At 41.1% G+C, this 25289-nt stretch overlaps 1 protein-coding gene across 1 annotated transcript in view; it reads right to left on the bottom strand.

The window, feature by feature from the left end:
* Positions 1–1033: 1033 nt before the first annotated feature.
* The window catches only part of chd1l (chromodomain helicase DNA binding protein 1-like), a 131437-nt gene continuing 107181 nt past the window's right edge, over positions 1034–25289 (bottom strand). Inside the window, exons 20-25 of the mRNA XM_068041034.1 lie at positions 21459–21529; positions 14816–14930; positions 13383–13491; positions 11110–11332; positions 9074–9157; positions 1034–1761 (exon numbers count right to left, since the gene is read on the bottom strand). Coding sequence (XP_067897135.1) covers positions 1630–1761; positions 9074–9157; positions 11110–11332; positions 13383–13491; positions 14816–14930; positions 21459–21529 — 734 coding nt within the window. The 3' untranslated portion in view covers positions 1034–1629. The remainder of the gene's footprint in view (positions 1762–9073; positions 9158–11109; positions 11333–13382; positions 13492–14815; positions 14931–21458; positions 21530–25289) is intronic.

Below are 25289 nucleotides of genomic sequence, written 5' to 3'. Positions count from 1 at the left end.
CTTAGTCCCACTCCTCATTTTTCTGTCCTGGTCTGGCTTGAAAACTGTATTTCACACTCTCATTATTTACTTGAAATAGCCTTGTATCAATTTTTTAAAAAATTGTTAATGGTTCATTGTTCTATACATCCCACTGCTGCCTTTGCTGGTGAGAAGAACTGAGAAGTGTCACACTGTAGACAGTTAAGGACATCATACAAAAATATAGATGACTTTCACCTGATATCCATAGTGTTATTTCTTCAAAGTACAATGTTCCTGTTGACTTTCCCAATTAGATGTGGCTAACTGGATCATCAGTACTACTGCATGATGCCTCCACATACATCAGCATAGTATGTATTTCAGCCCATTAGCGGCGATAAGTATTGGAACATAGAAAAATTTAGGTTCAGCTGGATCTGTCTCACCAGTGCAAAAGTTCAAACATTGAATGCACATTTCACCAGCTGCATCCTTCAATTGATTTTCTCACCAATGCCTAACTCCATCTTAAAAATGCTATCAGCTTTGATCACCGACCTGGGCAGTCCATTCTACCTCTACTTGTTGGCCCCGTCAATTGCATCCTCTTCCTCCATTGTCCAGTGTAGTGAGATTTCCCTCACTTGGTTCCACTCCAACATACCCACACTCTTAGCCAGAGCATCTCCAAGAATTGTTTCTCTTCCCATGCCCACACTGTTATTTCCAGGGACTCCCAAGGATTTATCATTGGTCCTCTCCTCCTCCTCATCTATACATCCTCCCTTGCAACATCATCTGGGTCAGTTTTACCCGGTGACACTCAGCTCTATTGCTCCATCATCTCGCTCGGCTCCTCTGCGTTTTCAGATTGCTTGATCAACATCCTGTCTTGGTTGAGGTGCAGATTCTTCTAGCTAAACACTGAAAGCAACCTTTATGACCCACACAATAACTCTGTACCCTTGCCACCAATTCCATTCCCTTCTCTGGTCACTATCTGATTAATTTACAGTCAAATGTGTCAATTCATAAGTTTGCTATGATAAATAAATAAAAGAACAGAAGATTTTGGATAAGTACATTTCTTTTATTTGTCCACTCTTATTTCCTCTAAGAGACACAGAGGAACTAGAATCAAGTGTAGGTCAGACCTAATGGGTTCCTCCTGAAGGATAATAGTCATCCAAATGGGTTTTTATGAAAGCAGTGGTTTGCAGAGTCATTTTCCTGATTCCAGCCCACAAACTGAAGTTTATGAACCCAATTTCATAACTTGTTACAGTTGAATTTGAACCTATGATCTCTTAGTTTCTAGTCCAGTACCACAACCACCAGGCTATCCAATTGAGGAAGCATCTGTAAAATACCAGTTGAGTTTTTTTTCCAACATAGATTTAATGCTAAAACACAGTAAAACATAAAAGAAATTGACAAACAAGTGGAATATGAATACTTCAGTGTCAAAGCAAATTTCATAATATAAAAAATGCAAACAATAAAACAAAAACATTTGTAATTTTTTCGAAAAGTGAGAACACAACTGATAGGATACCTTATTGTACTGAACCCAAATCCACACCTATTGATTACGCATTTATACTATTCTCATATTTGCATGGCATCTTCAGGGTGCTAACAGAATGATCTTTGCATATGAGAACTTCACTGAAAGTCATTTAGTTTTATTTCATACAAATGTGTATCAACCTTCTGCTGTTTTGAGAAACAAACTTCCAGCCATTGAACTTGGACTACAACTGCTGTGGGATTCTCCTGTAGGCAGCTTCGCAACTCCTAGTTAGACACAAAATATCATCAGTTAGGTTACGTTACACTGTCACTCCATTACTTACAAAAGAACGGAAGTATGAAGCTCCACAATTGCACTTCCACCTTACACCAATCCTTGTTCGCGAACATCCAGTCTAGGGAGATGGTGCTGTAGTGATAATGTCCCTGGACTAGTAATAGCCTGGGGACATGGGTTCAAATTCCACCATGGTAGCTGGTGGAATTTAAATTAAATTAATTAATAAAAATCTGCAATTGAAAGCCAGTCTCAGTAACAGTGCCATGAAACTATCATTGATTGTCATAAAAAACCCATCTGGTTCACTAATGTCCTTTAGAGAAGGAAATCTGCTGTCCTTACCCGGTCTGGTCTACATGTGAGTCCAGACCCACAGCAATGTGGTTGACTCTTAACTGCCGTCTGAAACGGCCTAGCCAATCACTCAGTTCAAGGGCAATTAGGAATGGGCAACAAATGCTGGCCTGCCAGCGATGCCCACATCCCATCAACAATTTTTTAAAAAGCTGCTGCTCGACCCACAGTGCTAGGACTATGCTATTCAGTCAGAAACAGCATCTGTATAACTGCGACCATAACTTACTATGTTTCTTTCTTCCCAAAAACCAACCCCCACCCATCCTCTTTGATCTCTTTTGCCACCTTTGACCACTCAGTCATCCTCAAATATCTCTATTTTGCAGCCTACCTCTGTGGCACTGGTTTCTCCTGGTCCTGCATATGCCTGTTTCACTACAGACATTACAAATGGTTTATATTTCCAATGCTTCTCCTCTTCCCACAAAGTCATCTTCATTATACCCAAACATTTATCCTTGGTCCCTTTCCTTCACCATTTACCTGCTACCCCTCGGCAATATTATCTGGAAGCATGGGGCTATTACATAGAATATACAGCACAGAAAGAGGACAATTGACCCAACCAATCTGTGCTGGTGTTAGTACTCCACATTTCACCTCCCATTCCATCTGCCTCATCTCAGCCTTTCAGCATATCTTTCCATTTCCTTTTCTCTCACATATTCATCTCGTTTCCTGTTGAAAGCTTATAAGCTATTTGCCTCAATCACTTTTTATAATAGCAAGTTCCACATTCTAACCACTCGCTGAGTAAAGAAATTTCTCTTTATTTCCTATTTGATTTATTAGTAACTATCTTGTGTTTTTGGTCCCTAGTTTTGGATTCTCCCACAAAGTGGAAATATTCAACTGAATGTTCGCTATGGGGGCAGGAAACAGGAGCCGGGAATATTTCCAGGTCCTGAACCTGCCCTCAGGGGAAACAGTCACTTATTGGAATTTGGACTACAGCATCCCCTTAATTGGCATGGAGACAGGTTCCCTGTCCAATTAAGGATGGCAAGCGGGTTCTCACAGCTGGAGGGACAATCAGAGGCCTTCCAGCTTCAGAAGAGCAGTTGGCTGCAGTGAAGGGGGGGTAACTGAGAGGGTGCTTCAATATGGAAGCACCTTCTCACCAACCTTTTTAAATATTTAAATAAAAAATAGAAAAAGCTGCCAAGCCACCACTGTGGGGGCAAGTAATCCGTCGTTAATCTTAGGAATTCTCTTCTCCAGAGAGCACAGGAGGCTGAGTCATTAAATATATTCAAGGCTGAGTTGTTCAGATTGTTGATCTACAAGGGAATTAAGAGTTATGGGGAGCTGACCAGAAAATGGAGTTGAGGCCACAATCAGACCAGCCACAATCATATTGAATGGCAGAGCAGGCTCGAGGGGCCGAATGACCTACTCCTGCTTCTATTTCTTATGTTCTTATGTTTCTCAACAGGGCTGCCTTTGGCAGCACCAGTACCCAGGCAGGCAGGGAGCGCCTGTAGTCCTGCCTGGAGTGCTGGCTTCCCGGCCTGCCACTGGGTGCCCGCCTCCAGGCAGTTGAGCTGCACCCCGTCAAGTCGGGAAACTGCAGGCAGACTGGAAAATGCCAGTTGGCCTCCTTTACCTATTGTTAACAAGGCTCTTAATGAACCCAATGGCTGACGGCCTTGTAGGGATGGGCATCCTTGTTGGGCCCTGAACACACTTCCCCCAAAAATGGCCGGTGCCGGGAACAGTGTTAGGAAACTGGCATGCAAGCCGGCGCCAGTATTTTCGGACTCCGTCTGCCTCCATTCCCGATCTCACTGGGGCCCAAAAATCCTGCCCATTCTCTCCACATCTACCCTGTCCAACCCATTTGTAATTTTAAAGACGTCTACCAAGTCACCTCTAAGTCTTCTATTTTCTGAAGAAAAATGTCCCAACTTGTTCAATCTTTCCTGATAGTTCATCTCTCAGTTTTAGTATTATCCTGGTAAATCTTTTTTTGCACATTCTTCAGTGCTTCCATGTTATTTTTACAGCATGGAGACCAGAACTGTGCAGACTACTCTAAGTGTAACCTGATCAAGGTTCTATACAAATTTAACATAACTTCACTACTTTTTTAAATCATATACGCCTTGAAATAAATCCCAATGCTTTGTTATCATTTTTAATTGCTTTATTGACCTACAATGTTACTTTTAATGAATTGTTTACCTGTGTCCCCAGATTTCTTTGCTCTTCTGTCCCATTCAGTTTTTTAGCTTCTAAGGTAGAGGTGATGTTTCTATTTTTCCTACCAAAATACATCACCTCATATTTATCTATGTTAAAATTAATTTGGCACTTAACTGCCCATTCTGCAAGTTTTCTAAGGTAATTTATTTGCATGTTGCGTTCTTCCTCAGTGCTAGCTATACCCCCCGAGTTTGGTATCATCTGCAAATTTTGATATCGAGCTACTTGTTTATTTATTTTTTATTTATTTAGAGATACAGCACGGAAACAGGCCCTTCGGCCCACCGAGTCTGTGCCGACCAACAACCACCCATTTATACTAACCCTGCAGTAATCCCATATTCCCTATCACCTACATACACTAGGGGCAATTTACAATGGCCAATTTACCTACCAACCAGCAAGTCTTTGGCTGTGGGAGGAAACCGGAGCACCCGGCGAAAACCCACGCAGTCACTGGGAGAACTTGCAACATTATTTACAAATTACAAATTATTGCCTTCAGTTCATCCATTTTGTTTTGAATACACCGTACGTTGTTGTGCTCGCAGTTTAAATTGTTTTTATTTGTTATTCCTCTCTTTTTCGTAGTTATTTTACCTTTATGCTCTGTAATTTTATCTGATCTCTGGCTATTCATGTTATCCTTATTCCTTCCTTTAGTTTGTCCTTTACTCTGTGTTCCTGATTCTTTTATTGTTAGCTTTCTGTCATTTCAAGTCTTATTTACAGCCCTAGCTATCATTTCCATTAGGATCTTGGTTCCAGCTTGGTTCAGGTGCAGCCCTTCCTAATGGTACACATTCTTCCTGTCCCATGCAATATATGCTGACAAGATGCAGCACAATTTTTTCACTCATGAAACGTCTAACTCTTAATTTTTTAGACTATGCGCCCTAGTCCTAGACTCCCCAAACAGTGGAAATAGTTTCTCTATCTACCCCTACCCTATCTGTTTCCCTGAATATCTTGAAAATTTCAAATTAATTCACCCTTAACCTTCTAACTTACAGGAAATACAACCCTAGTTTGTGTAATTGCTCCCTGTAATTTAACCCATGGAGTTCAGGTGTGATTCTAGTAAATCGATGCCGCACTCCCTCCGAGGCCAATATATCCTTCCTCAGGTCTGGTGTCTGGAATTGAACACAGTACTCCAGGTGTGGTTTAACCAGGAATTAGTATAGCTGAAGCATGACTTCCACTCCCTTGTATTCTATTCCTCTAGATATAAAGGCCAGCATTTCATTACACTTTTTGATTATTTTCTGTTCCTGCTCATGATATTTTAATGACCTATGTAACTGGATCCCCAAGACTCTTTGGACCTCCACTGTTTGCTTTTTACCATTTAGAAAATACCCTGTTCAAGATCTAAAGTGAATGATGTCATATTTGCATATATTGAACCCATTTTCTACATTTGTCCATTCACTTAATCTATCAATATCTTTGTAATTTTATGCTTCCATCTACACTGCTTACGATGCTGCCTATCTTTGTGTCATCGGCAAATTTGGATATGTTGCTTTCTATCCCATTATCTAAGTCATTAATAGGTATGGTGAACAGTTGAAACTCCAGCACACCACTAGTCACATTCTAACATTCTACAAATAAGAATAAATGCCCATTATCCCTATTCTCTGTCTCCTGCTGCTCAGCCAATTTCCTAACCAGGTCAATAATTTGCCTTCAATTCCATGAGCTTCAACTTGAGCGAACATTCTCTTATGAAGGACTTTATCAAATACCTTCTGGAAGCTCATATAAACAATATCTATGGACATTCCCCCCATCCGCTACTTTAATCTCCTATGCAAAAAATTCAATCAGGTTTGTCAGGCATGACCTATGCTTCACAAATCCATGCTAGCTCTCTGATCAGCTGAAAACTTTCAAGGTGCTCAGTCACCTTCTCCTTAATTACAGACTCGAGTAATTACATGACAACAGATGTTAGACTAAATGATCTGTAATTTCCTGTTTTCCCTTTATCATCTTTCTTAAATAGCAGAATAAGATGCTCAATTTATTAATCTAAAGGAACGGTTCCTGAATCGAGAGAACTTTGGAAGATTATAGTTAGGGCATCTGTAAAGTTATCACCTATTTCCTTCAAAACCCTGACATGAAAGCCTCTGGTCCTGGGGATTTGTCACTCTTTAGTGCCATTATTTACTTCATTACTGTTATTTTGCTTACGATCATTTACTGTAAATACTGATGCAAAACAATGATTCAATATGTCTGTTATTTCCTTATTTTCATTAACAATATCACTTTATCAGTTTTCAAGGGGTCCACATTGCTCCTGACCCCCCTCTTTTTCCTAACATGGTTGTAAAAAAATGTGTTGACTTTGATATCCCTTGCAAGTTTCTTTTCATTCTCCCTTTTTGTAGCTCTTACTATTTGTATCATCCCATTAGCCAAGATGTGTGTTAGTTTTTGCATTTTTGTATTCTTTTTCTTCTAATTTTATTATTTGTTCACTAAAGTCCTTTAAGGAAGGAAATCTACCGTTGTTACCTGGTCTGGCCTACATGTGACTTCAGACCCACAACAATGTGGTTGACTCTTAACTGCCCTCTGAAATGGCCTAGCAAGCCACTCAGTTGTCTCAAACAGCTACAAAGTCTAAGGAGAGGAATGAAACCAGACCGATCACCCGGCATTGACCTAAGCAATGGAAATAATGGCAAATCCAGCCCTGTCGACCCTGCAAAGTCTTCCTTACTAACATTTGGGGACTTGTGCCAAAATTGGGAGAGCTGTCCCACAGACTAGTCAAGCCACAGCCTGACATAGTCATACTCACAGAATCATACCTTCTAGCTAATGTCCCAGACAACACCATCACCATCCCCGGGTATGTCCTGTCCCATTGGCAGGACAGAAACACCATTGGTGGCAGCACAGTGGTATACAGTCTGGACGGAGTTGCCCTGTGAGTCCTCAACATTGACTCTGGAAGTCTCATGGCATCAGGTCAACTATGTGTAAGGAAACATCCTGCTGATTACCACCTACCACACTGAGGGTAGCAAGGGCACAAAATGTATTCTGGGTGGGGTACTTCAATGTTCATCACCAAGGGTGACTCAGTAGCACCACTACTGACCTAGCTGGCCGAGTCCTAAAGGACATAGCTGCTAGACTGGGTCTGCTGCAGGTGGAGGAAAACAACAAGAGGGAAAAACCTACTTGACCTCGTCCTCATTAATCTACCTGTCACAGATGCATCTGTCCATGACCGTATTGGTTGGAGTGACGAAGTCCCGTCTTCACACTGAGGGTACCCACCATCGTGTTGTGTGGCACTACCACCATGCTAAATGGAATAGATTTCGAACAGATCTAGCAACTCAAAACTGGGCATCCATGAGCTGCTGTGGGCCATCAACAGCAGCAGAATTGTAGTCAACCACAATCTGTAACCTCATGGCCTGGCATATCCCTCACTCTGCCATTACCATCAAGCCGGGGGACCAACCCTGGTTCAATGAAGCTTGCTTATCCCTGTCTATTGCATTGATGAACAGCTCTGTCCAAAAGCAAAAAACTGAAAAACATGTTTAAAACAGGCCCATGGTTAAAAAATAAAATAAAATAAAAAAGGCCATCATGCTGTAAAATTGTTGAACTCAATGATGAGTCCAGAAGGCTGTAGAGTGCCAAATCGGAAGATGAGGTGCCGTTCCTCAAGCTTGCATTGAGCCTCACTGGAACATTGCAGCAGGCCGAGGACAGAAATGTGTGCACGAGATCAAGGTGGTGAATTAAAATGGCAAGCAACTGGAAGCTCGGGTTCAAGCTTGCGGACTGAGCAGAGGTGTTCTGTAAAATGGTCATCCAATCTGTGTTTGGTCTCCCCAATGTAGAGGAGACCACATTGTGAGCAGCAAATACAGTATACATTGATGCAGGCCTCGACTCCAACAACTTCCTTTCAGGCAAAGACAAGAGATGCAAAATGTTGGCATATTGCTCGAGCCCAAGATCTTCCCCACATTTGCACCTCCACATTACTGCCTGACTCAGGCCTCACCCCTCCCTCACCACCACTGAAACCTGGGTCCAGGCCTTCATCAACACAAGCTTTGCTTTGTTTGATACTCTTTTAGCTCAGTCTCCAGCCGACCTCCCCCACCTCAACCCTCCACTAGTCATATCCATTCAGCCCATAGCCTCACCCACACAAAGTCAAGCTTCACTGGTTCCCCATGGCCGAGCGGTTGACTTCAAAATTCTGACCTATGCTTTCAAATTCCTCTGAGGCCTTCCTCACCCGGTCTCAGTGGCCTCCTTCAGTCTTATGTACTCAACCACACCCAGCAATCCTTGAATAATGGACAAGTTTCCTGACCCTCCATTACTGGTGGCTCTTTATTAGCCACTAGAACTCCTTTCCCAGTTACCGTCGCCTTGTCACTTCCCTTCTTCCTTTCAAAAACCTTCTCAAAATTATTGTCTTCAATCATATTTTGGGATTCCCCACATTAACCTCGTCTTATTTTCCATTTTTCCTTCCTGCTCAATGTATTTCTTCCCTCCTCAATAGAAATCACTTCAAGACATTTTCCTGTATATTTGGAACATTGTAAAAATGCAAATAGTTTGTTTTGGAACAGTATGAAGTAACATGCAATTGTGGGAAAGTGATAAGGAAAACTGAAAATATAAATGAAAAAAGATAAAAGGAAAATTTTACTATAAGCCGATGCTGTTTACCTGCATTTGGCTAGAATCATCCACTTGTGCCACAATATGAGTGGTTTCAGCGCAGAAATTCTGATCTACGTCACCATTATAAGTGCATTCACATTAAAGAAAGTAATCACCACAGAAGGAAAATCACAACAATTCACAATTGAATGTATAATAAATTCAGAACTGAAAAGAATGTAGTCAGCCCTATTTGAGATAAGAAACAAGAACTTGTTCACACAATATTCTATCTCTAACAAATATGAAGCGTTCATGGATTTCCTTATCTCCAAGATAGAAACCATCTATTCAGTTGCCTCTGCTGCTTGCTTGCTTCTTCTTGTCCATTAGGTCAAAATACCCCCAAAATATCTTTCCCCATCCTTGAACACTCATTCTCCTCTAGTTTTGTTCCCATGTTTTCTCTCTGCCTGTTTGCAGCTCATTTCATCTACTAGACCTCCCAGTCCCATTCCCACTAAACTCCTGATCATCCAACTTCCTCCCAAAGTTCCTATTTTAGGTAATATTATAAATGGTTTTCTCTTCTCAGGCACTGTCCCCCTACATTTCAAAAACACGATTATCAATTCCCCCCCTCTCAAAATATCCACGTTAACTCCTGTATCTGCACTAACCTGGCCACCATCTCCAATCCCTCATCAGCCGCCTGATTCATTTCTGGAATTCTCTCCAGAAAGCCTTCCATTTCTGCACCTCCCTCTGCTCCTGGAAGACTTCCTAAAAACCACCTCTTTCACTAAGTTTTTGTTCACCCCTCCCAATCTCTACTTTTTTGTCTCGGGGTCAGTTTTTGTTCTACTTCTGTGGAGTGCTATGGGACATTTTTCTACTTTAAAAGTGCTATATAAATGCATATTGTTGTTGTTCCCTTCTTCAACCTAAATTGATATATGGATGTAAGACTCCCAATGTGAAATGATCTGAGGCAATATTAATCTAGTTCCTAGTCTGTATGGGTCTACAGCACAAAGTAGCACAACATGGTTGGCTGAGAGTGTCATAACATTAGCTAGTAATTGAAATTTTTAAAAAAAATCATACTTTCCAACTCTTTTGAGAAGAATGGATCTGTATAAGTGAGGAAATGAAAAAAATTGATGTATCCACAGAGCAAAACACAGGACCATACCCATTTCTAGAAATGACATACCAACTGTATTTGAGATTGGGGTCAAATTCTGATTCTCCATCCTGGTTCTAAGTGGGGCAAGGACATAGAGGCCACAAAGACAAATACAGAGCTGCTTGTCTCCTTGTCTTCTCCACCACAGGATATAATTCAAGTTCATGAATCAGGACTTCATCGATTTTTTTTTCAGGTGTCCTTTTCTAATTGTGGTGGCATTAGCATCCAGTACTTTGGAGTCAAGGGTTTTTTTTTCTGCAGCTTCTTGAAATGATTAATAGTGATGTATCATTTCTGGCCTCTGTTTTTGGATGGCTCAACTTACTCCTGTGATTAAGTTGAGATGGGGCACTGTTGTAACTGTAACCAGGTGCCAGCAATGTTCCCTTTAAAATTTAGTTGTTGTGCAAAATCTCTTTTAATTATTTTTTTCCATTGCCCCACACAGTATACATCATGGAGCAAAGCCTGCATGATATCTTCCAGGCTGCTGCATGGCTGTGTGCAACTTAGCGGGAACATTGGTTGCCAGCATAAACCTGCCTAAAATCCGTTTGAAGCCGAAGTCCAAAAATAGGTTCTATTCATTTCAGCATTTTTACTGTGTTCTGAGTTGACACAAGTCCAAAACACCAAAACGTCTAATTGAAAATGCTATAATCCTATTCCAAATTCTCAGTACAGGATTAAAATGTAAATCAATATTCAGTGACAATTGGGATTGTTTACCACTAACCAAAGATAGCGTTCAGTGGCTAGGTCAACAAAATCGAAAATGCACAACTTAATTATTGGAAAATGATTACTTCAGCAATGCTGACTGGCATTATTTTGAAACCTAAAAAATAGTTGTGAAAGAATGACCACAATACATCAGATTATTCACACCATATGAAGAAAAAGGATATGTAATCAAATAACGGCTTAGCTTCTTCTTTTCTGATATATTGAAGAAGTAAACACTCACTCCAGACATGAAATTTGGTAGAATGGCTGGACTTTCTGCTGATTGTTCTGTAGCACCGCCCTCTGTCCTATTTCTGTTTGCTTTATCCTGCATAGCTGATGTTTTGATGGTAGAGACTGAGGATCCAGAAGCAGATGCAGAGGCATGATGTCTTTTGAAATAGTAGCTGGCATATTTTGTAAGGGAATGAATCTTTGGAAAAGTTAAATTGGGTTGTTTGATACAGTAGACCGTAAGTACAAAGTTCACTGAAAACACCTTAATGAAAAGTTACTATACTATACGCTCTATCAAATCACAAAGAATCTAGAGGGCTCAATGAATGGACAAGATTGGTTTCATTCTCTTTTCTGTGTATAAAGAAAACAAAACATCAACATCTAATAAAATGGCAAGTCAATTGTATATATTTATATATAGTTAGATGTGAGACCCTCAAGTTTGTTTTACCCCCTTCTCCCTGTCTACACCTTTTAACGTGCTCCATTCATACCTGAGGCAGGCAGCCGTATTACTTGTTCCCTGCACCTCCTGAAACTGATGGTTAAAAAGGTATACATTGACTGTCTTTCTATGAATTCATTTTTCAGTCAGCCAGGTGTTTGGCATTGAAGAAACCTATCACCATATTTAAAGGGCTCCAAATCAAGTTACTCAGAAATCTACATTAAGGGTTTTTGGTTTTCGTATATGGACTGCACCTTCTCCATAGCTTCTGACTAATCAGAAAAAAGAAGCAATGAACAATCATAAATCTCTTCTGTGAGGCATTCAAGAAATATATCTCACGCTGAAGACAACTGAGCAAATACTTGGTGGTACTAGGCTTGATGCATTACATCAAGCTGCTTGACAAATTTCACAGCAAGTGACCATACAGAGCACCAGTTATACATATGGAAATAGGGGTCTTACACCTGTTTCAGGATCTCTTTTTGAAATTAGGTCTTCTGCATTCAGGATAACCATATCTACATAATGCTTCCTCACCAGTGTTACTTAAAAGAACTGCAGGAGAACGCCAAACAGTTAGGTTTTAAAAAAAATAATTTATCTGCATGTGGAGCTGGGAGGAATGGGGGGTGGTCTTCCTTGATTCACAGCAGTCCTGAAGGCTACTGCTCAACCTTCAACCAATTGACTCTCTACCTGAGGGACGCTGCAAGCAATGCAGTGGCCTGAAATTTAAATCCGCTTCAACAGTGCCCTGCCTGGGCATGCTTCGCAGGCATCCATAGCTTGCCGGTCAAATTTAAAGAAAGCCAAATATCAAGTGTGTCTCGGGCCTACCCATTCTGGCAAAGGAATTCATCATTTCACTGAGTTTGTGCTGGCAGGCAGGCAGGCACCATCCAATTTCACCCCAACTATGTTTTAGAATACACTTAAAGTAATTTTATTCTAAATTCTCTCTGTGGAAAGATGGTCAAAAGATCCCAAAATATGAAACCTTGGTTGGATTGCCTCACTAAACTTTTACCATTTCCTTTTGAATTTGTTCATCGCCCTTTTTGTATTTTTGAAATATTTAATTCTTCTTCTTTTCCTGACTTTAGTACTTCCCACCCCTCATCATGCACACCTCTGATGAAGTGGAGTGGGTGGGTGAGAGGCAAGGTACTTAACTCAAGTAGCTCTGTTGTTTTAGACAGCAACTTAATTGATTTTTAAAACTGCAATTGATGGCTTTTAAGCAACTATTTTCTCCCTGTTCTCTTCACTGCCCATCTTAGTCTCCTTTAGGGGTATCAAAGTACCTTCACATCTAGGTTGAAGACTGTGAATGGCAAGGAAATCCTACAGATTGTGCCTGGAAGTATTGAAGCCAACACCCACACACCAAGGCAGGCAAGAAAGAGGTAGCAGAGGATTTTCAGATATCAGGCGAAAGCCGGGCTTGGAAGCAAGGTCAAGAATGTAGTTTGAACCAGAGAATTGCAGAAAAATCAGATTCAATTAGTAGCAAAAGATCAGCAATATCATAAGCATGGTAAGGACTTGCCTAAGTTCCAATCTCAGTCATTTTATTTGTGTCCCTAAGAATTCAATATACACCTAAAAGTAATATTTTGAAGAGCACAGTTTACATGCAGTGTGTGGAAGCTTATGTTGATAAAGCTTTTACTTGCATTCAGATTTTTAAAATTTCTTAGTCCAGGAAACTAAAAAACCTGTAACTTATCCTGGAAAATAAACAATGGACATCACAAGGATACATGTATGTTGCTATCCCTCTTGATGAAAGGTATTTCCGAATAAGTCTTTCGGTGCCATACCAGTTAAATCCTTTGGCTGTATGTCCTATTCGTGGGAGATGCACACTTGCTGAAAAAAGAATTAAATATGATTCAAATATACATCAAAATGTAATTGTGCATGCAATTGTATACTAATATTTTTTATTTACTAGTATATGGTAAAAATGTTTTGAAGAGGATTGACTAGAAAAATATATAAAGTTATAGCGGTGTCACATATGCGCTAGTTTTAAATTTAACCACCACAATTTGCATAAATAAGTTAATTCATTAGTAAACACTATTATTTTAAGTTAAATAAAATCAAAATGTTCTGATTTCCGAAGAAGGGTCACTGACCCGAAACGTTAACTCTGCTTCTCTTTCTACAGATGCTGCCAGACCTGCTGAGTGATTCCAGCATTTCTTGTTTTTGTTTCAGATTTCCAGCATCCGCAGTATTTTGCTTTTATCAAAATGTTCTTGTTTGATCTGTATCAATTAGTTCACTCGTCTTACTTTAGTCAGTTAGTTCAAATTATTTGACCATTTAAACTTTGAAACACTAAATTCCAATTCTGTCCTGTTACATTGTTTAATTCAAATTTTTGGATAATTCAAATTCGTGAGCATAAGAAAATGACTGTGGTCCTTGGGGTAGACTGTGTTTTGCATTGAGAAACGTCAAACAAAATATTCAAACGTCTTAGCACCTTTGTTTCTTTTCTAATTGTGATGCATTAAAAACTAAGGAGGAATTTTCAATTACTTTCCAACCCAGTAAAAAAAAACTAATCATTTGACAGACAAAGTAATTTTCCTTTGAAAGGGGCACTTGATGCATCAAATTATATGATTATAAAATTACCAAAATGTATAAAGAGTATTTCTATTCTTTTGAGCCAAAATTTATGGCATAATCCCAGTGGATTATATTTAATTGCTGGGTGATGTAACATATTATGGGAATAAGCTTCTTTCACAACATGTGAATGATAGCTAGTGAGTTTTAAGCCCTTTAGATTGCTTAAAAGAAATGTTATATTTTAATTAGTTGAGCGCAAGTAAAATAAACTTAGGCTAATGAAGTAAGTTGGGAGGACGCTCATGTGGAGCATAAACACCAGCATGGACCGGTTGAGCCAAACAGCCAGTTCCTCTTCTGTAAAATCTATGCTTCATTTACACTACAACCATAGTACTGGTGTTGAAGCCATTTCAACTTCACACCAATACCAAAATTTTAGTGTAAATCCATAGTCAGGGCATAACCTGATTCAGGAAGCAAAGCTGAGTAAGATTCTGTTTCCACTCTGTGACTCCAGTCTTGCATGTAACTTAAGTGTCAGCTTTGATGCTGCATTGCTGGTTTCTGAGGCTACATTTACACTAACACTTTAACATTCACATACCATTTCTTTCCTTGGCAGCTCTGTGGAGCTTTTGCAGTCCTTCTTCTAAAGCTGTCAGTTTGATTCCAGAGAGATTATTGGAATGGTCTCTTTGCTGGGCAACTATCAATGCCAACTATAAAAAACATTCTCTTGGTTAAACATATTTAAACTATAGGCATTATTAACTATTTAAATATCCACAACATGGATAATCTGAACTTGTACAAATATAATATATTGTAGAGAGGCAATACAAAGTTATAGTCTAACCAAGGTATGTAGATGACATTATGAGGTTAGAGTGACTGCCCTTGACATCAAGGCAGCATTTGACCGAGTGTGACATCAAGGAGCCCTAGCAAAATTGAAGTCAGTGAGAATCAGGGGGAAGACTCTCTGCTGTTTGGAGTCGTACCTAACACAAAGGAAGATGGTTGTGGTTTCTGGAGGCCAAACATCTAAGCCCAAAGACACCACAACAGGAGTTCCTCAGGGTAGAGTCCTAGGCCCAACCATCTTCAGCTGCTTCATCAATGATCTTCCCTCCATCATAAGGTCAGAAGTGGGGATATCCGGATATTCTCTGATGATTGCACAGTGTTCAGTACGACCTGTGATTCCTCAGATAGTGAAGCAGTCCGTGTCCATGTGCAGCAAAACCTGGACAACATTCAGGCTTGGGCTGATAGGTGGCAAGTAACATTCGTGCCACAAAAGTGCCAGGCAATGACCATCTCCCCTGGACATTCAATGGCATTACCATCACTGAATCCCCCACTAACATTAATATCCTTGGGGTTACCATTGACCAGAAACTTAACTGGACCAGCCATATAAGTACTGTGGCTACAAGAACAGATCAGAGGCTGCGAATTCTGCAGCAAGTAACTCACCTCCTGATTCCCCCAAAGCCTGTCCATCATCTAAAAGGCACAAGTCAGGAGTTTGATGGAATACGCTCCATTTGCCTGGATGAGCACGGCTCTAACAACACTCAAGAAGCTCAACACCATAGAGGAACACCGATGAAGGGTCACTGACCCGAAACTCTGCTTCTCTTTCCACAGATGCTGCCAGACCTGCTAAGTGATTCCAGCATTTCTTGTTTTTATACCATAGAGGACAACGCAGCCTGCTTGATCTGCACCCCATCCACAACCTTCAAACATTCACTCCCTCCACAACTGGTGCACAGTCGCAGCAGTGTGTAACATCTACAAGATGCACTGCAGCAACTCACCAAACCTCCTTCGACAGCACCTTCCAAACCAGCGACCGCCACCACCGAGAAGGACAAGGGCAGCAGAGGCAGGTGAACACCACCACCTGCAAGTGCCCCTCCTAGCCACAAACCATCCTGAATTTGAACCTTTTCGCCATTCCTTCGCTTTCACTGGGCCAAAAACCTGGAACTCCCTTCCAAACAGCACTGTAAGTGTTCCTACACCAGATGGAGTGCAGCGGTTCAAGAAAGCAGCTCACCACCAACTTCTCAAAGGCAATTAGGGATAGATAACAAGTGCAGGCTTTGCCAGTGATGCGCACATCTCACCAAAGGATATAAAAAAAAGACTGAAATATGCTTTTGTGGCTAATGGATGTCATTTAAAATACAGGATTAAAGTGAGAATCATGAGTAAGAAAGAATATACAGCCAAACTACAATTTTAATCATTGGTTAGAGATGGAGAGGGGAATATGCAAGTACTTGGAATTTGGCCTATTCTTCAATTTTCTGCTATGATAGTGATTATGTTACTTGCAGTAATCTGGTGAGTAGATGCCCGACAGCAACTCTGCAGCATAAAGGTGATACAAAGGGCAGGACTAAAATTGAAGCCCTTCAGGCTCGCCTTAATATTGGGCTGGATTTTAAGGAGCCCTTGATGTCGGCATCAGTGGCGGGGTGGTGTTGCACCTGAAGATGGCCCTGGATGAGGCCCGCCAGAGACCTCGACGTCAGCAGGTGGTGGGAGGCACCGTGGCAGCCTCCCCGCCGCTGGGCGACGGTTTCATAATTTGAATAGTCAAATCAATTAAAATAATTAATTTAAATATACTCATGCCTCCTCTTGATGGCACGGCAGCAGGCACTCTGTACCTTTGGATCCCTGTCTGGAGAAATGAGGCACAACACTGGTGGGGAGGGAGGAGGTACATTTATCAGTGTGAAAGTGCAGGGATGGGGTCAAATTAACTTCATGGGTGTAAGGAATGGTGGGAAGGGTTGTAGTTGAAAGTTTGTGGTGGTGGGGAAGGTCAGATGGTAAAGGTAAGTGTTTTGTGGGGGGGGGCGAAGGGCAAATAATTAATTTAATTATTATTGGGGGGGGTGGTGCTAACAGCCCTTTAACGTGATCGGCAGTGGGGGGAGGGGGGGATTGATGGTGGTGGGGGCGGCCTGCCCTGGCTATTTAAATGAGCTGCCGCACTAGAGATTACGGTGGTTCTTTAGTGTGCGGCCCACGCGGGCGCTTATAAAATCCAGTCCATTGAGTTTAAAAACTTTAGATCTTAACCAGCATGCCCATTTTGTCTTGAACAGTTGTTGCTGGCATTGGAGGATGGCTGCATCAAAGCCACTGGGAGTTGAGGACTGGTGCTTGAGGTGGGAATCCATTATTGTTACAAAGCTGGCAGGGTGGTCCACATCCCTGAGGTATTTCTGCCTTTCTTTCACCACATTCCTGGACAATGGCAACACTCCCCTTTATAGATTTTCCATGCTTTCCTCCCCCTCTGCTATTCTGCTGTAACCATTTATAGGAATAGAATAGTCTGGGGACTATTATTTGAAGATAAACTAAATTAAAGAAGTTAGCTAAACTTAAAGTAGACAAATTATCAACATGTATTTGTTTTGTCTAAGGATCCTGGTGAAAACTAGGTAAGAAGCAGTAAAGGCTCTGGCTACAATTTAAAAACATTTCTTGGAAAGGAAAATCACGCCACATCATAGAATCATTACAGCACAGAAGGAGGTCATTCAGCCCCTCGTGTCCATGCCAGCTCTCTGCAAGAGCAACTCACCTAGTCTCACTCCCCCACCTTTTCCCAGTAGCCCTGCATTTTTTTCCCTTCGGATAATTGTCTTATTTTCTTTTGGAAGCCATGATTGAATCTGCCTCCACCACTCTCTCAGGCACTGCATTCCAGATCCTAACCATTCTGTAAAAACATTTTCCCTCATGTCACAGTTCCTTTGTCAATCACCTTAAATCGTTGCCCTCTGGCTTTTGATCCTGCCACCACAGGAAACAGTTTTCCCCCTATCTACACTGTCCAGACCCCTAATGGTATCGTACACCTCTGTCAAATCGCCTCTTAATCATCTCTTCTCCATGGAGAACAGCCCAGTTTTTCCGACCTATCCATATAACTGAGGTACCTCATCCCTGGAACCATTCTTGTGAATTTTTTCTACACTGTCTGTAATGCCTTCACATCCTTCCTAAAGTGTGGTGCTCAGAACTGAACACAATACTCCAGTTGAGGCCGAACTAGTGTTTATCACAACCTCCTGGCTTTTGTACTCCATGCCCCTGTTTATAAAGCCCAGGATCCCGTATGCTTTATTAACTGCTTTCTCAACTTGCCCTGCCACCTTCAATGATTTGTGCACATATACCCCCAGGTCCCTCTGCTCCTGCAGCCCCTTTAGAACTATACCCTTTTTATATTGCCTCTCCTCATTTTTCCTACCGAAGTGAACCACATCACACTTCTCTGTATTAAATTTCACATGCCACTTACCCTCCTATTCCACTAGCCCGTCTATGTCTTCTTGAAGTCTATCACTATCCTTCTCACAGTTCACAATACCTCCAAATTTTCTGCCATTCGCAAATTTTGAAATGATTTGGCAGTGGCAAATTCAACATCCCTCTTCAAACAAAACATTAGTCGCCAATTAGAATTACTTCAGTTATCGGTAAGCTGCTGGAGTCTACAATAGAAGATGAAATTACATAGCACTTGGAGAAACATGAGTTCATGAGAGTCAGACAGTACAGATTTCAAATTTGTGCTTAACCTACCTAATAGAATTCTTTGAAAACATAACACAGAGGATAGATAAAGGAAATGCAATGGACGTGCTTTATGTAGATTTTCAATAAACATTTTATTAGATACCTATAAAAGACCAGTGGCAAAGGTAACGTGGAATTAAAGGGGTGTAGTTGCATGTTTGGGGATGGCTGGAGGGTAGGAAGCAAACAGTGGAGTAAACAAGAAGTTTCTTTAACCAGAAAAATGTATCAAGTGGTGTTCCACAGGGTCTATATTAAAGCTTCAGACAGTGAGGATGATACCAGTTAACTGCAACTGGACATAGATTGGCTAGCAGAATGCGCAGACAAGTGGCAGTTGGAATTTAACACAAAGAAATGTAAGGTGATTCACTTTGACAAAAGGTTTAGGGAGAGGCAATATAGACTAAATGGTACTGTTTTAAGAAATGTAGAGGAATAGAGGGACCTGGGTGGGGGCGGGGGGGGGGGTGTGGTTCATGTGCATATATCTTTGAAGGTGGCAGGACATATTGAGAGCGTAGTTTGCAAAGTAAATGGGATCTTGGGCTCCATAAATAGAGGTATTGAGTACAAAAGCAGGGAGGTTCTGCTGAACCTTTATAAAGCTCTGATGCGGTCACAACTAAAGTATTGCTTCCAGTTCTGGTCACTGCACTTTAGGAAGAGAGGGTGCAGAGGAGATTTACTAGAATGGTTCCAGGGATGAGGGATTTTAGCTACAAGGTTAGGTTGTAGAAGCTGGTGTTGTTTATCTTGGAGAAAAGGAGATTGAGGGAGATTTGATAGAGGTGTACAAGATTCTGACAGGTTTGGACAGGGTAGACAAAGAAAAGCTATTCCCATCAGCTGACAGTATAAGGAGTAGGGGACACAGATTTAAGGTTTTGGGCAACAGATGCAGGAGGGTGTGAGGAAGAACTTTTTTGTGCAGCAATTGGTAATGACCTGGAACTCGCTGCCTACGAGGGTGGTGGAAGCAGAGACAATGAATGATTTCAAAAGGAAATGAGATGAGCACGAGGGAAATAAACTTGCAGGGCTACGGGAAGAGAGCTGGGGAATGAGACTGATTGGATTAGTCTGCAGTGAGCCAGCATGGACTTGAAGGGCTTCCTTCTGTGCCGTTACGACTGTATGAAATAAATGATCTGGACTCAGGAATTGAGGGGAAAATATTGTAATTTGCTGATGACAGCAAATTATGGGGAATGGCAAATTGTGACAGTTTTCTTAAAGACTGTGGGAGAGCATTTTGAGCCTATCAAAACATTGGATAGAAGGCAAATGCAAAATATGAAGTAATATTTGACAGACGTTAAGTTGGTATACAGACACAAGTCATTAAAAATGGCAACATAAGCAGATATGACCATTCAAAAGGCAAGCGGAACCTTTGATTTTTTTTTTAAATTAGAGACATAGGATACAAAAGCAAGGGAGTAATGCTGAACTTGTATCAGACTGTAGTTAAGCAGTTTTGGGCATTCCTTTAGAGGAAAGACTTAAAAGCAATATAAAATGTGGAGTGAAGATTCATCATTTTGTTATCAGGGATGACCAACTATATAGTTATGAAGAGAGAAATATATATCCGAAAAGGTGAAGAGTTGACCTAATGGAGGTTATTATGAAGGGGTATGATAAGCTAAAACATGATAAATTGCTTCTACTGGTCGGTAAAACAGTAATGACAGGCACAAACTTATGATATTCACAAATCAAATTAAGGAAGATTAGAAAAAATGTCTTTAAACAGCGTGGTTAGAATATAAAATTTTCTTCCACAAACAATTGTTGAAGAAGTGTTCATAAATTCTTCGAAAAGGGAATTAGATATTTGAATAAGAAATATTAAAGCATATGGAGAGCAAGGAGGAGAGTGGATTAGACGAGGTTGCTTATGTGGAGAAAAATAACAACACTGACTTGATGGGCAGAATTTTCACTGACCTGACCCGCAGGAGTGGATAGAGAACACAGGCCCCTGGATCCAAGAGGTTAATGTGAAGGCACAAGCCTGCTGAATCCACTAAGTTCTCGCCTTGAGGAAGCTGCCAGGTTCCCCACAGCGTAAGTAACTCAGGCATCAACTGTTAAATTTCAAAAGCTGAGTGGCAATAATGCTCGCAGCCTCATTATCATATTTAAAGCTACAACCTGCCTCCTTGGGTCAGGTTGGCTGCCCACCCACCTTCCAGCTTCAGTTAAAGGCAGAAGTGGGCAGGTTGGAGGCAGGTTTGGGATCAAGAAACATACCTGGTCCAAACACGCCTATTTTTTCCAGTTAAATTTCAGCCCAATAAGTCAAAAGGCCTGTTTCCACAGAGCAACATTCAATGAAAATAAATTTCTATGAACAGTAAGAGTCCTCTATTTTCAGAAAGAGTAAAAATTGTTTTCTTACATACTTCCACATCTGAGTTGTCTTTTAGCTTAGTAGGTCAGACTTTATTCTGAAACTGTGTTGTGACAATGCACTCATTACTCCTACAACTTCATAAGATTCAACATGATAGTCAGTTATTCTTGTAGATATTATGGGTTAGTACAAGATATTACACTGTGCAAAGAGATACAATATATAAATTATCAAAATAATCCAGAATAAGCAATCTATTCCTACATACCAAGTCTTGTCCTGCATTTCTTGACTCTTTGTCATCAATGGGAAATAAAAGAACACTGCCCAGAGAAAGGTCTGGAATGATAAAGTAATTGTAATACAAAAACCAATGATAAATTACACAAATAAGGACATGATTGTGTCACTATTTTTAATAATGATAACAATTAGAATGGTTCTGATGAAAAGTTACAGATCTGAAACGTTAACTCTGTTTCTCTCTCCACAGATGCTGCCAGACCTGCTGAGTATTTCCAGCATTTTCTGTTTTTACCTGATATCCAGCATTCACACTATTTTGCTTTTGTATTAGTATTTGATTTAATTGTTTAATTATTTTGTTAATTGATGGCGAGTGGTATTTGATTGTATTTAATCTTTCCTTGCTACATGCAACACACTTTTTGTGATTAATGAGACTTCCAAGTTAAAATTCACAAATCAGCACAGTTGCTTTGCTGAAGTCCTAAAATATAAATTTTTAAACACCTTTAAAATTTAAATGAGCTACTTCAGGTCTGATATGCTAAGAGTCTTCTGCTTAAAAGCATAATACGTAAGATATTACGACCTGTTGATGTCCTGTTAAATGGTTGGGGACTGGGGTTAAAACACTTCGGATTGGTTGGGGGGTGATGGGAAGGGGTAAACGACAAAGGTTCTGAACATTGGGGGGGGTCCGGGGATGGTTAATTTTTCACAGTAAGTATTCCGGTGGGGGGCGGGGGAAGGGCAGGAATGATATGTAACGCCATTGGGTGGGTGGGGGGGGGGGAGAGGACATGGAAAGCTTATTTCATTAATTTTTTAAAACTTATTAGTCACTGTCTCTTTAAAATTTAAATGCTCATTGAGGGCTGTAAGCCCTTTAAAAATGTCACTGATGCCTATGCATTGGCGCCGGATGCTGTTGCCAGCGATGGCTGCCCACCCCCTCCACATTATCGGGGGGGGGGGGGAGGGGCTGCCACCCCTGACATGGTAATGAGCCACCACATTTGGAATCACGGCAGCTCTGTGCCATGGACCTTGTGCCTGCAGGCCGCAGATTTTTACGCCCACTGCCTATTTCGGTGGCGGGCTTTTAAAATGCAGCCCATTATCTTCATCCACTGCCACAAACTCTGTACTCGCACCACAAATTCCATTCCCCTGCCCAGCGACTGTCTCAGGTTGAAACAGCCTATTCACAAACCTGACATCCTGTTCGACCCTGGGCCGAGCTTTCAACCCTATGTACACTCCGTTTCAAAGACTGCCTACTTCCACTTCCATAATATTGCCCATCACTGCCCTTGCCTCACCCCATCTGCTGCTGATACCCTCTCCATATCTTTGTCATCTCTTGACTTAACTTTCACAATATTCTTTTGGTCAGCCTCCGTAAAATTTAACTCAATCAAAACACTGCTGCCCATATCCTATTCAATACCAAACCCTGTTGTCCATCAGCCCTATCCTTACTGATGTACATTGGCTCCCATGCCCCTAACAGCTAAAAAATATAAAATGAACATCCTTGTTTTTAGATCTTTAGTGGCCATGCCTCCCCCTATCTCTGTAACTTCCTCCACTCCTACAACCCTTAAGCCTATCCCCTACCACTGAACTGCGTTCCTTTGACTGGCCTCTCGTGCATCTCCCCAAACCCCATCCTCCCACCGTCTAGCCCCCTGCTCTGGAATTCCCTTCCTAATCCATCTGTCTCTTCACCGCCCTCCCTGCTTTAAGGGCCTCCTTATAACCCAACTCTTTAACCAAGCTTTTGGTCACCCCTCCTAATATCTCCTTCTTTGTCCTCCCTTTCCACTCCAAAGTCCTTGAACATGTGGTCACATCCCAAATCCATGCCCACTTACCCAGAACTCCATTTCTGAACCTCTCCAATCAGATTTCTGCTCCTGCCACATTTTCGAAATAGCTCTTATCAAAGTCACAAATGATATCCTAAGTTACCGTAACAGTGGTAAATTATCTCTCCTTGTCCTTTTTGACCTGTTTTCAATCTTTGACACTGTTGACTACACCATCCTCCTCCAATGCCTCTCCACCATCACCCAGCTGGGTGGAACTGCACTCTCAAGTTCCATTCTTATGTATCCAGTTGTAGCCAGAGAATCAATCGCAATGGCTTCTCTTCTCACTCTTGTACCGTTCCTTTGGTGACCCCAAGAATCTATCCTTGGACCCCTCCTCTTTCTCATCCACTTGCTGCCCCTTGGTGACATAATCCAAAAACACAGCATCAGTTTCTACATGTACGCTGTTGACAACCAGTTCTACCTCACTACCAACACTCTCTTGGCCCATCCGCTGCCTCTAAATGGTCTGACTGCTTGTCCAATGTCCAGTGCTGGATGAGCAGAAATTTCCTCCAATTAAGTACTGGCAACCAAGTCTGAGGATGAACCAGAGGATTCGCAACATTGGTGTTATATTTAACCCTGAGATGAGCTTCCAATCACATATCCACATTATCATTAAGACTGCCTATTTCCACCTCCATACCACTGCCTGACTCCGCCCCCACAGCAGTTTGCCTATTGCTGAAACCCTCATCTATGCCTTTGTTACTGCTAGGCTTAAGTATTCCAAATCACTCCTGACTGTCCTCCCATCTTCCACCATCCATAAACCTAAGGCTAAACTCTGCTGCCCATATCTTAACTCGCACCAAATCCCATTCACCCATCATCTCTGTGATTGCAGACGTACATTGGCTCCCAAATAAGCAATGCTATGATTTAAAAATTCCTGTCCTTGTTTTCAAATACCTCCATGGCCTCACCCATCCCTATCTCTGTAACCACCTCCAGCCGTACAAGCCTTTGAAATATCTGCACTCCTCCAATTCTGGCCTCTTGCATGTCCCTGATTTTAGTTGCTCCAGCATCAGCTGCTGAGACCCTAAGCTCTGGAATTTACTCCCAAAATCTCTCCACCTCTCTTTCTTCCTTTAAGACGCTCCTTAAAATCTACCTCTCTGACAAAGCTTTTTGTCAGTTTGCCCTCATATCTCCTTATGTCGCTCAGTCAAATTTTGTTTGATAACGTTCTTGCGAAGCGCCTTGGCCTACTTTATTATATTAAAGGAGCTATATAAATATAAGTTGTACTGTTCTTTAAGAATTTGACATGAGACAGTAGCCAAGCGAAAATGTGATCTTTATCCAGCCCTTCCTATAGATAATAATCATAATCTGGCAACACACCACAGTTCTTTTCACAGGAGACAAAAGCAGAGATACAGCGACGCAGTAATCACACTCGAAAATGGAAGCTCAAAGTACTTCAAGTGACTGAGAGTGTCTAGGGACAAGTGGTGAGGCAGTTTTGACGAATGATCAAAATTGAAAGGATGAAGAAGATCCTACCAAAAGAAAAAGTGCAGAGTAACACAGAGGATCAAAAGTTAAGGGATTGAAAGGTAAAAACAAATACACAAACAGAGAGAAAAAGGAAAGGGCTAAATGTTTGGGAAGTTTGAACTAAATTGAAGAAGTACCATATCAAAGATAGGTAATCTAATATTCTTCATGATTCATGTAAATAGTTATGCTCAGCACAAAAAATGAAAGTAAGAGCTCTATATATGGTGGCTAGCTTTGAGCACCACAGTCCAAATTCCTTTGTAACTTTGGAAATCAAAGCATTACAACAGTGTCTACACTTCAAAAGTACTTAATTGACTAAAGCGCATTGTGACTTTCTGAGGTCATGAAAGGTGCTATATTAATGCAGGTCTCCCTTTTTTCCTTTATTTTGTGAAGTCACGTGACTCATTGAAAGAGAATTCCCATTGCATATCGTTGTCTTGATGAATGAAAATGATGCA

This window comes from Heterodontus francisci, chromosome 10 (assembly GCF_036365525.1).
Source record: "Heterodontus francisci isolate sHetFra1 chromosome 10, sHetFra1.hap1, whole genome shotgun sequence".
Lineage (NCBI taxonomy): Eukaryota > Metazoa > Chordata > Chondrichthyes > Heterodontiformes > Heterodontidae > Heterodontus > Heterodontus francisci.
Note: the sequence above shows the minus strand (reverse complement) of the source record. Positions and strands in the feature narration are given on the sequence as shown.